This window comes from Pelobates fuscus, chromosome 4 (assembly GCF_036172605.1).
Source record: "Pelobates fuscus isolate aPelFus1 chromosome 4, aPelFus1.pri, whole genome shotgun sequence".
Taxonomy (NCBI): Eukaryota; Metazoa; Chordata; class Amphibia; order Anura; family Pelobatidae; genus Pelobates; species Pelobates fuscus.
In genome coordinates this window covers 391,521,387-391,534,315 of record NC_086320.1, presented here as the reverse complement: position 1 = coordinate 391,534,315, position 12,929 = coordinate 391,521,387, and the positions used below count along the sequence as shown (strand labels likewise).

General features: G+C 46.7%; 1 protein-coding gene across 11 annotated transcripts in view; it reads left to right on the top strand.

Moving 5' to 3' along the window:
• Positions 1-11,347, top strand: part of ASB10 (ankyrin repeat and SOCS box containing 10) — a 34,799-nt gene extending 23,452 nt beyond the window's left edge. For 6 of the 11 annotated variants that reach the window (XM_063452959.1, XM_063452954.1, XM_063452958.1 and 3 more), the window contains one exon: positions 9,980-11,347. In XM_063452959.1, coding sequence (XP_063309029.1) covers positions 9,980-10,165 — 186 coding nt within the window. In that variant the 3' untranslated portion in view covers positions 10,166-11,347. The remainder of the gene's footprint in view (positions 1-9,979) is intronic. The other 5 variants (XR_010090799.1, XR_010090798.1, XR_010090800.1 and 2 more) reach the window with 5 other exon arrangements.
• The last annotated feature ends 1,582 nt before the right edge of the window (positions 11,348-12,929 follow it).

The window sequence follows — 12,929 nt, the reverse complement described above, 5'->3', positions numbered from 1 at the left end:
AGGCGCCAAGGGATGTCCTGGTGCGAATGCACTATTTCCATGTAAAGGAGGTGATTATGAGGGCCAGCAGGCAGCGCCCCGTGCTCCCAGCACCCCACAGAGATACATCCATTTATGCAGATATATCAGCCGCCACACTGCGGAAAAGAAAATCTTTCTCGGCCATCACAGAACAACTCCGGCTGCACAAGCATCCGTACCGCTGGGGCTTCCCGGTTAAGCTCTTAATACCGCACGAGGGCAAACTCACGGTCATCGCAACACCGGAGGCAGGTCTGAAAGCCCTCCGAGATTGGGGCATACCACCCCCAAGCACCAAACCACAGCAGGCTGAACGGAGCAAATCTACCCCGCAGTGGCAACGGGTATCCCGCAACAAGTAGAGCGACAGACGGAGGCAAGTACCTTGCACGACCTTTGGGTCGTATGAATCCCGAGAGGGGGGAGCCCAACGGGTGAAATGGACAATGAGAAAGACAATTTTGTTTCTCTCCCCAAGCAAACAAGTTAAATTGTTACAGGGTCCCGAGAGACCACAGGGACCCGGGGTTGGGTACCCTACTCCAGAAACGGGACATTACTGTGACTTACATGAGTTAACAAAAAAAACAAAAAACTCAGAGGTAGATAGATCAGCCCCACAATTGGTAGGCCGCACAAGCGCCCTATACAGGCATGGAAGCAAGACGCTTCCTCCCCCACGGCACCTTCTACAGGCGCCAAGCCGACTACCAGGCTTTATGTTTAGTTATGGTTTTTGTACTGCTGTTTGTACTGTTTGTTTTTAACTGTTATCCCCCATATAGCCATATCCAAAAATCCAAGCACACGAATCCCCAAAGACCAATCAGATGCAGTTCACCCCATGGGGACAGGCCACCCAGTTCGATGTTGCTGGGTAGGGTGGCTCTCCCACAAATAGACGGAGAGACACATCCATTGAGCTACACCCGACACCACGAACCCCCATGAAAATATACACCCATAACACTAAAGGGCTTAATTCACCCTCAAAACGTAGCTTACTCCGCAGAGACCTAGACAAAGTTAGGCCAGAAGTGGTGTGTCTACAAGAAACCCACTTCAAAACCAACAGGCACTCACAACTATTCGGGACAGATTACCCCCACCAATACCATGCCACCTATCCCACTAAATCGAAGGGCGCATCAATCCTCATTAGCAAGAACGTAGCCTTTACTCTCAAACACTTGGAGGTTGACAAGGAGGGGAGATTTGTCGTGGTGGTAGGCTTATTTAATGATGTAACATATACGATTGCTAACATATACGCCCCTAACGCAGGACAAAGGAACTTCTTACATAAAATTATTGCTAAGGTCACTCGAATACAGGAAGGGACCACTGTAATATGCGGGGACTTCAACCTAGTAATGGACCCACTGATAGACTCCACGATCCCGCCCAATGCACCCAGAATGCGGGTCCTTCAAAGACAGAGCAGGGCACTACGGAAACTAGTGCTTAACCATCACTACTATGACATATGGAGGGCCACACATGTAGGGGAAAGAGGTTACACATTTTTCTCAACAGCACATAACTCGTACTCCAGAATAGATGGGGTACTGATGAAGGGACAACAATTGACCCAGGTTAGGAGCTGCACTATAGAACAGATCACTTGGTCTGACCACGCCCCAGTAGTGGTGACCCTAGCCGACCTATACGAATCGACACACAGGAGCCCTTGGAGGCTCAACGACTCCCTACTCACAAACCCCCAGTTCCGAAACACAATAGAACTAGAACTCCAGAATTACTTCGACACCAACTCCGGTGACAGCGTATCCCATAACACGGTCTGGCAAGCCCATAAGGCAGTGGCCAGAGGGTTGCTGATCCAAAGAGCAGCATACCTAAAACGGAGATCGGAAACCCAATTACGAACCTGGCAAAAAGAACTGCTGGACCTCACAACTCTAAACCAAACAACCCCTTCACAAGAGACCAAACACCGCATCATGCAAATCACACAAGATATACACAAACAAGCACTGGAAAAAACTGGCCAGTATCTTCACAGACTCAAAGCACTACAATACACACAAGGAAACAAAGCGGGGAAATTAGTAGCCCAACGCCTCAAGGCACTACAAACCAAGCAAAAGATAGCATTCCTCCATAACGAAGCAGGCCACAAAGTCACGGCCCCAAAAGACATCAGCAATGTCTTTGCGAAGTACTACACTTCATTATATAACCTGGCAGGTGATGCCCATACACACCAACCTGAGACACTAGCTATACAAAGATACCTACATGAGATCCCCCTACCCACATTCACACCCAGCCAACAACAAACGCTCTCCTCAGATATCACTAACGAGGAGGTAGCGGAGGCGATCCAACAACTGCCGCAAGGAAAGGCCCCTGGCCCAGACGGCTTCGCCAACTGCTACTACAGGACCTTCCAGTCCACACTGACACCGCACCTCACGAAGGCGTTCAATGAAGCCACAAAACACCAACAACTGCCCACAGAAACACTGTTGGCGCACATCATCACACTTCCTAAGCCAGGAAAGCCCCCCACCTGCCCCCAGAACTTTCGGCCCATCTCCCTGTTGAATACAGACGCCAAACTCTACGCAAAAATATATGCCCAACGGTTAGGAAAACTGCTACCACAAGTGATCCACACGGACCAGGTGGGCTTTATTAAAGGTCGTCAAGGGGGAGACAACACCAGGAAAGTGCTAGATGTTCTATACAGTGCCCAACGCCTGGGTAAGGGAATTATAGCGCTAGCGCTGGATGCCGAAAAGGCCTTTGACCGGCTGGGATGGGAGTTCCTGGAGGCAGTCCTCACTAAGTTCGGGACTCCGGAGGGCTTCATCTCGGCGGTCAGGGCCTTGTACAATAACCCCTCTGCCCAGGTCCTCAACGCAGGGTTTGTGTCTGACGCCTTTCGCATCTCCAATGGCTCCCGCCAGGGCTGCCCTTTATCCCCATTACTATATGTCATGGCCCTAGAGCCCTTAGCGGCGGCCATACGACAACATCCCTCGATTCATGGAGTGCGGGTGGGAAACAGAGAATATAAGGCGAACCTGTTCGCTGACGATATCATGTTGACCTTGACCCAACCCCACGTCTCCCTGCCCAACCTAGTAGCCACCATAACGGAATACGGAAAACACTCATACTACAAGCTTAACATGGCCAAAACCCAAGCCATGGGAATCGGGATCCCCAAAGACAACCTAGCCAGACTCACCTCAGCCTTTTCATTTGATTGGAGGTCCGACCACATCACATTCCTAGGAATCAAAATCCCAGCCCAACTAACCAAACTATTTACGATCAACTACGCCAGACTCCAACAACAATTCAAGTCCACAATGGAGGGATGGGAGGGCAAATATCTTTCCTGGGTGGGCAGAATAGCTGCCCTAAAAATGATGTTACTCCCTAAATTTCAATACCTCCTGCGTACCCTACCGATACCCTTGCCGACATCCTTCCTCAAGTCCATGCAAAGCTTAGTGGCTAGATTCATATGGGAAAAAAAGAAACCCAGGGTCGCAATGACACTCCTTCAACAGCCCGTTCGAACTGGGGGCCTAGGGGTACCTAACTTGCACGCCTACTACAGAGCGGCGCAATTGATGGCAGTCAAAGTCGCCACGGCCGACGGGGACGCTCCACAGTGGACCCGTTTGGAAGCCCACTGGGCGGGGAAACAAAACCTACATAACCTGTTTTGGATCCCCAGACACCTACGTCCTCCGCACTTGGACCCCCTTCCGACCACGACCCTCACACTAAAAATATGGGATGAGGTCAAAGAAAAGGGGGGGACACCAGAGGCTATCCCCAGGGACGCCCCAATATCTCTCTTGGCGGTCGGAATTCCGACCTTTAACCCTGCCCCCTGGAGGGAGGGAGGCTGCACCAAAATCGATCATCTGTACCAAGCAGGGGAATTAATGCCCTTCCCGGCCCTTAAAACCAAATACCAACTACCAAATAGAGCCTTGTTCCAGTACCTACAATTGAAATCCTTCCTCACGGGAACACACACACGACCCGCAGCAACCCTCCAGAATCGAGAAATAGAACACATGTGCCTGTCCCCCAAACCCCCCACAAAAATACTCTCACGCATATACAGCGCACTTCATAACAACGACCTGAAAGAAGCTGTGACACACCAAGAGGCATGGCACAAAGAACTAGGGCATACGTTCACACAGGACCAGTGGACCAGGGCATACAACATCCAAAAGGGTAACACACTGTGCACCACACACCTGGAAATCATCAGAAAACTCCAATACAGGTGGTACCTGGTCCCGGAGAGGCTAGCACGTGTGTTTCCGGGCTCACCTAACGTATGCTGGAGATGCGGTAGACAAGGGGGGTCTATGACCCACATTTGGTGGTCATGCAGCGCCCTAAGACCATTCTGGAATGGGGCCCAGGCCATGATACACAGGCTGCTTGGAAGGGCATGGACCATACAGGTGGAGCATTGTGTCCTTTTCATGCTACCCCCGAACTTAGGCAAAATAGAGGAGCGATTACTGTTCCACCTACTAATCTCCTCAGTAACACTTATAGCCAGAGCCTGGAAGTCCCAGGGGATTCCATCACTAAGCAATCTGAACACGCAAATTTCCCTGAACTGGAAATATGAACTCATGGCCAACAAACATCTCATCCCACGACAACTCACATACCTAGCCGGAGAGAGATGGGAGAAATTTAGAAACAGGGAGGCAGATGGTGACTCAGAGGGGGAACGACTGAATGTCCCCATTAACACTCATTAACACTCATTAACAATGGGCACTGACAGGGACCGACACCATAGCTTGACCACATCCAGGTGTTGGACACACCGCAGCCCACAGATCGCTGGTAACAGGAGGGAGGGGAAGATAGGAAACCAAGCGAATGGATGCCGCCCTAATCCCTCAACAGACAGCACAGAAAGATGTTTGAGATACGTGTCTAAGGTGAATGCCTCAGGTGAACTGTACAAATGAGCAATGACAAATGATCTATGATTGTTAGGCATGTGCAACACCCCAATATGTACACAATGTACCTGCATTTACCCCCTTTTCTTTTCTGTACCCTGGCGAGCAGGCGCCAAACATTTGATATGGCAAAATAAAAACATTTTCAAATTGAAAAAAAAAAATCAGTGATGGACATATTGGGACTTTTGGGACTAATGTCCCTTTAAGACTTTGTAACATATCACAGTAATACTGTCTTAAATATTATGTAGGTATTTATGTGTTCAGTTAAACTGGGGATATGTAGAAATGTGTGTTTTATGTGTTAAATGTATCAGTATGTAATTTTATGTCTTTTACTGTCTTTTTGCAACCATGTGGTTAATGGAGTCTGACTCCAGGGCAGAAGGGAGGAAGCCGGGATGCATTGTGGGGGATGTTTTACTTCTGTTTGGGCCAGATTGTGCCATGCTGCAAGCCAGGGCCCAAAAGATACTTTTAGTAACTTTTAAACCCCTGGTCGGATTCATGCCATTTTTTAATATGTTGTTCCCCTGAATGGATTGATTGTGGATATGTATTTTTATGTGAATGTGATGTATGGTTTTAAAGTTATGAAAGTTGTGTAAAAGTATATTTTACTCTGTATGCATAATGGGATTATGTGTCACACTAAGGGGAGGGGATGTGTGGGTTGTACCATGTATCTGACTGGTTATTTTATGCCTCCCCCTGGGTGTGGCCTGTATGTGTGAGTTGGAAATAAAAGCCAGACTGGATGTCCCAGTCTAGAGTTCTTGCTTAACCCTCAAAGCGATGTGTCGTCTCGGTCTTTGGGGGAATGGGATTGTATGCTGACTGCCAAGAGTGTAAGCCGATGTCTGCTTTTCTTGTTCAGCTGTTCCAGTGTTCGTGTGGTTCCAGTCGGGAGAATGGTGTTTGCAGTAGCTGCCTGTGCATCTGGAAAGGGGATTATCGCCTAAACTGGGTTTTATCCTCTTGTAAGTGAAACGGTCCGTTACAATCCTAATAAATACTATCCTAATACACTGTAACGGATCACCTGGCACCCCGACTGGGTACCTCCGTTGATGGATGCTCCTAGCGCTTCTTGAGGATTCCAAGCACTCTAGCCAACACCACAACCACCGCAGGACGAACCTCTCTTCCTTCCAGAGCGACGCAGGAACGAGCTCTTACAAGAGCTTAGGAGTGATTATAGCAAGGGAATATGCAGAGCATAGCAATCCCTTGTAGCAGATTTCCCCAATAAGAGACAGGACTCCAAATTGAGGGTGAAGTAGAACTGACTAAAACTTTATTTTACTTGGGACTAGCCCATTTGGTCATTACATTAACATTACTGTGAAAACTCAATAAAATTACAAACAGTGAAATCATAGCAGGCAACATTCAGTGACTTATTATAACATAATATATATTATGTATAAATAGGTGGGGAAGACCATAATTAACACAAATGTCTCTCCTGCATGCAGAATTAGCGATATGCAAATCTACCCGAATATGCAAATTACCAGTTCAAATTACTATTCAGGTAGTGCATATTACTGTTGCTACCAACAGAGGGCACTACACAAGCTCCATAGCCAAATCCACCTAGATGGTAGCAATCCTCAGCAGTACAGGAGAGCAGACAATACATCCCAGGGGCCATAGTCACATGGCAGGAGGCTGGCAATCAGTCTTCTCCAATGCCCAGTGGCAAGGCTGGTACCGCCACATTTCTCCCCTTTTCCAAACAGACTAACAGGGTATCTGACCTCCTGCCGGTCAGTGCCCTGGTTAGTCCAGCAACCCACCCACGAAGCACAAACAGTAATACAGCCTACCCACAATACATGGTTACTACACCTGGGTAAAAGATTAGCTCGTCCATGTCCAGGTGCCTCACCAAGGCTGTGTGGGGTACTGATAGGCTGCCTTGGTGGGTTGCTGAGTGCCAGCGCTACCACGGGAGTAGCCTGGTTGGAGCCATGCTGAAAAGAAGAGTTCGTAGGCTCCTCTCTCGAGATCTGGGGCTGCTGCTGGAGGGGGAGACCTGACTACCTTTACCTAAAATAAACTGGATAAAAGAAGCCCACGAGTGCCGGTAATTTTTTGATTTTTTATGAATTTGGGACTTGGCACCTGGCAGTATTATTATTTAAAGTTGGAGTGCAAGGGTTTTTCCATTTGTTTATATATATATATATATATATATATATATATACACACATACACACATACACACACTGCTGTGTGTGTGTGTGCTGTGTGAGGGTGCTGTTAGTGTGATGTGTGTGTGACGGTGCTGGTAGTGTGCTATGTGGGTGAGGGTGTTTGTGTGTGCGCGCTTGTGAGGGTGCTGTTAATGTACTGTGTGTGAGGGTGCTGTTTGTGTGTGTGTGTGTGCGCTTGTGAGGGTGCTGTTAATGTACTGTGTGTGAGGGTACTGGTAGTGTGCTGTGTGTGTGTTTGTTAGGGTCCTGTTTGTGTTTGTGAGGGTACTGTTAGTGTGCTGTGTGTGTGATGTGTGTGTGTGAGGGTGCTGTGTGTGGGTGCTGTATGTGTGTTGGTTCTGTGTATGTCTGTGGGTGCTGTATGTCTGTGGGTGCTGTATGTCTGTGGGTGCTGTATGTCTGTGGGTGCTGTATGTCTGTGGGTGCTGTGTATGTCTGTGGGTGTTGTATGTGTGTGGGTGCTGTGTATGTCTGTGGGTGCTGTGTGTGTGGGTGATTGTGGGGGTGGAGGTGGGGGTACATTACTTGCTATCCCCCCTCCCTTCTTACCTTTTGTAGGGAGGGGGGATCCTTGTTGCTGCTGATTCCATCCCTGGTGGTCCAGTGGAGAGTGAACTCTAGCCCCTCTGGGGCTAGAGTTCACTCTCGCGAGATTTGAGCGTTGCCGCGGCAACGCTCATATCTCGCGAGAGGAACCCGGCAGAGCTGCCGGCAATAGCTCCGCCGGGTCCTCTCCTGCCTCCCTCCCTGCATGTGGGTCAGTGAGGAGGGAGGCTGAGAGCAGAGCCGGCGCTCGGATAGCGCCGGCTCTGCATGAGCCGACAGGGGAGATCCTGAGATCTCCCCTGCCGGTCTCAATATACATAGGCGTGCCGCGGGATTAGGGTGTGCCCAGGCACACCCGGCACACCCCGTGCGCACGCCTATGGGCACAGCAGTTCGGTAGATTTCATCTACCGAACAAACAGCCGTTCACCAACCTCCCCAGAGCCGTGGGAAGCCGGCCGGCGTTGTTAATTGGCCACCCAGAAGCTGGAGTGTGCTGCCAATTTACCTCCCTGAAGCTGCGGTTAATTGCCTGTTAACTGTGTGGCCGCTGTTACACTTAGCGGCCGCTAGGTGGCGCTGGTCTGGAGCTCCCCGGGCAGCCAGCGCTTTTCTGCCCGGCTTTTATGCACCAAAATCGGACACTTTTCCGTGCAGGCACCGCTGAACCTCCAGCCCCTGGTTCTCATTCGTATGAATTTGGTGAATGCAGGGAAATTCGGTAGTTTGTTTTATGTGAACTGTAGTAACCCAGATAGCAATGCCATGGAGCCTGTTCGTATAATTAAAGACTTTGGCTCCATGGCAATTAAAATGTATTTGTGTGATCTGGGTGCCATTCACCTAATAATGTGCACCCAGACCTGAGCTATCTGGGGATATGTTACATGTCTGTGTTTTATGTATAAAATGTGTCTGTATGTATTTTAAAGTGATAGTCTGTTTCTGTGTCACCATGTGCATAATGGAGTCTGGCCTTTGTCTTAGGAGATAATTGAATTACTTAATTAATTATCTCCAGGGCAGGGAGGAGGAAACCAAGATGCATGGTGGGAAAGTATTGTGGCTGTGTGTACGAAAATGATACATGTCTGTCTGCTGTTTCAGTCTTCCATCTGGTCCCCTAGGGGAGTGTCCACCAGGTGGGAGACCTGCATAAATACAGGAGCAGGTAGCCCTGAATAAACAGACCACTGCTTGACCTTCAACACGGAGCCTTGTCTCGTTCTTGGGGGGGATTCACTGTATGCTGCTGGAGATTGACTGCTAGGAGTGTAAGCTGATGTCTGCTTTTCCTGTTCGTCTGCTAGCAGCTATTCGTGAGGTTCCAGCTGGAGTGCTATCTTATTCCCTGGTATGCAGTTCGGGAGTTTGGTGCATTCATTTATATCCAATTCGTGAGTTTTGGTGCTTTTACAGTAGCTGTGCCTTTCTGTGAAAAGGGGATTATCGCCTAAACAGATTTTTCCCCTTTTATGCTGAAACGGTCCGTAACACACGGTCTATACTATCCTAATACACGGTCAGTACTATCCTAATACACAGTCTATACTATCCTAATACACGGTCTATGCTATCCTAATACACAGTCTATACTATCCTAATACACGGTCTATACTATCCTAATACACGGTCTGTACTATCCTAACACACGGTCTGTACTATCCTAACACACGGTCTATACTATCCTAATACACGGTCTGTACTATCCTAATACACAGTCCTATACTATCCTAGTACACAGTCTATGCTATCCTAATACACAGTCTATACTATCCTAATACACGGTCTATACTATCCTAATACACGGTCTATTCTATCCTAATACACGGTCTATACTATCCTAATACACGGTCTATACTATCCTAATACACAGTCCTATACTATCCTAATACACAGTCCTATACTATCCTAATACACAGTCTATGCTATCCTAATACACAGTCCTATACTATCCTTATACACAGTCTATGCTATCCTAATACACAGTCTAAGCTATCCTTATACACGGTCTATGCTATCCTAATACACGGTCTATGCTATCCTAATACACGGTCTATACTATCCTAATGCACGGTCTATACTATCCTAATACACGTCCTGTACTATCCTAATCCACGGTCTATGCTATCCTAACACACGGTCTGTACTATCCTAACACACGGTCTCCACTTTTTGTTTTTCTCTCTCTTTCTGTAGAAAAATTCTCGTTTTTTCTATTCTGTTTTTACCCTGTCTGAGAGTCCACGCTCCCTACAGCATCTGTGTCGCTGTGCAGTGCGCTCCCACCTGGAGGGAAGACTTCCGCAGACGTTGCCCAATCTTCCCCTTCCTCCCTCTCTTCTGCAGTTCATGCAGCTTCGATTTGAGGATGTCCTATACTAATTATTTTACTATTTTATAAATTATTTGATATTGAAGGTTCTTATATATGAGTTATACACTATAATATTTAATGTAAACATGGGCTGTCGATGCCTCTAAAAAGGTTACTAGGTCCATATAGAGAACATGTCTCACCTCACTATGCAAAGTCCAGATAGAGAACATATCCACCCTCACTATACAGAGTCCACATACAGAACATGTCCACCCTCGCTATAGAGAGTCCACATACAGAACATGTCCACCCTTTACTGTACAGAATCCACATAGAGAGCATATCCACCCTCACTATAGAGAGTCCACGTACAGAACATGTCCACCTTCAGTATACAGAGTCCCCATGGAGAACATGTTCACCCACACCGTACAGAGTCAACATGGAGAACATGTCCACCCTGATTATAGAAAGTCCACGTACAGAACATGTCCACCCTCACTGTAAAGAGTCAACATAGAGAACATGTCCACCCTCATTATAGAAAATCCACGTACGGAACATGTCTACCCTCACTGTACAGAGTCAACATAGAGAACATAACCACCCTCACTATACAGAGTCCACATACAGAACATGTCCACCCTCGCTATAGAGAGTCCACATACAGAACATGTCCACCCTTTACTGTACAGAATCCACATAGAGAGCATATCCACCCTCACTATAGAGAGTCCACGTACAGAACATGTCCACCTTCAGTATACAGAGTCCCCATGGAGAACATGTTCACCCACACCGTACAGAGTCAACATGGAGAACATGTCCACCCTGATTATAGAAAGTCCACGTACAGAACATGTCCACCCTCACTGTAAAGAGTCAACATAGAGAACATGTCCACCCTCATTATAGAAAGTCCACGTACAGGACATGTCCACCCTCACTGTACAGAGTCAACATAGAGAACATGTCCACCCTCATTATAGAAAGTCCACGTACAGAACATGTCTACCCTCACTGTACAGAGTTCACGTACAGAACATGTCCACCTTCACTATACAGAGGCACAAAGAGGAAATGTCTTATACTGACTTCTGACAGAACATGGATTATATTTCTAATTGTGAACTGCTATGGGTGTCACAATGTGTTTCATTGTCTTTCAACCATGTCAATGATTGTTTGTAGATTGCAGCACAGTGTGTATTATCAAATCTTGAATAAATAAACAGCATTATCTCTCAGCAATGTATTCCTGGTTTATCTTTAAAATGACATGTATTCTCTGTGTAAAACAAATACAAAGATGCATACAAAACATACAGCAAGTGTCACTGTACACACTCTACTGACCTCACTATAATAACTTCACTCTACTGACCTCCCTACAGTAACTTCTCTCTACTGACCTCACTATAATAACTTCACTCTACTGACCTCACTATAATAACTTCCCTCTACTGACCTCACTATAATAACTTCACTCTACTGACCTCACTACAATAACTTCACCCTACGGACCTTCCTACAAAAACTTCACTCTACTGACCTCACTATAATGACTTCACTCTACTGACCTCCCTACAGTAACTTCACTCTACTGACCTCACTATAATGACTTCACTCTACTGACCTCCCTACAGTAACTTCACTCTACTGACCTCACTATAATGACTTCACTCTACTGACCTCCCTACAGTTACTTCACTCTACTGACCTCATTATAATAAATTCACTCTACTGACCTCACTATTACATAGTTACATATAGTTAAATAGTTACATAGTTACATAGCTGAAAAGAGACTTGCGTCCATCAAGTTCAGCCTTCCTCACATGCTTTTGCTGTTGATCCAATGAAAGGTAAAAACCTAGTCTGAAACGCTTCGTATTTTACAACAATCTAGGAAATAATTCCTTCTTCACCCCAAAATGGCAGTCAGGTGTCTCCTTGGATCAAGCAGCTATTACCCCACTAATTAGAAATGATATCCCTGTATGTTATGTTTTTTGAAAGTATTTATCCAATTGCTGTTTAAACATCTGTATGGACTCTGATAAAACCACTTCTTCAGACAGAGAATTCCATATCCTTATTGCTCTTACTGTAAAATAACCTTTTCTTTGCCTTAGATGAAATCTCCTTTCTTCAATCCTAAATGTGAGACCTTGTGTCCTATGTATAGCCCTGTTTATGAATAGTGTAACGGATCGCCTGGCACCCCGACCGGGTACCTCCGTTAATGGATGCTCCTAGTGCTTCCTGAGGACTCCAAGCACTCTGGCAGACACCACAATAACCGAACCGATGCAGCATATGAACCTTCGCAAGCATAGGAATGCTGTAGACAGTTGAATAGGAACCATACGAATAGGCTTGCACTCCTAGCAGTCAACTGGAACAGCATGCAATAAATCCTCCCCCCCCAATAATGAGACGACACATCACTTTGAGGGTAAAACAGGAACTCTGGACTGGCTCATCCAGCCTGGCTTTTATTTCCAACTCACACATACAGGCCACTCCCAGGGGGAGGCATAAAAGAACCAATGACAGATGTTACCTCCCACACATCCCCTCCCCTTAGTGTGACACATAATCCCATTATGCATACAGTGTAAAAACATACTTTCTACCCAACTTTCATAACTCTAAAACCATACATCACATTCACATAAAAATACATATCCACAATCAATCCATTCAGGGGAACAACATATTAAAAAATGGCATGAATCCGACCAGGGGTTCAAAAGTTACTAAAAGTATCTTTTGTTCCTTTCTGGCTGGCAGAAAAACATCCCCACAATGCACCCTGGTTTCCTC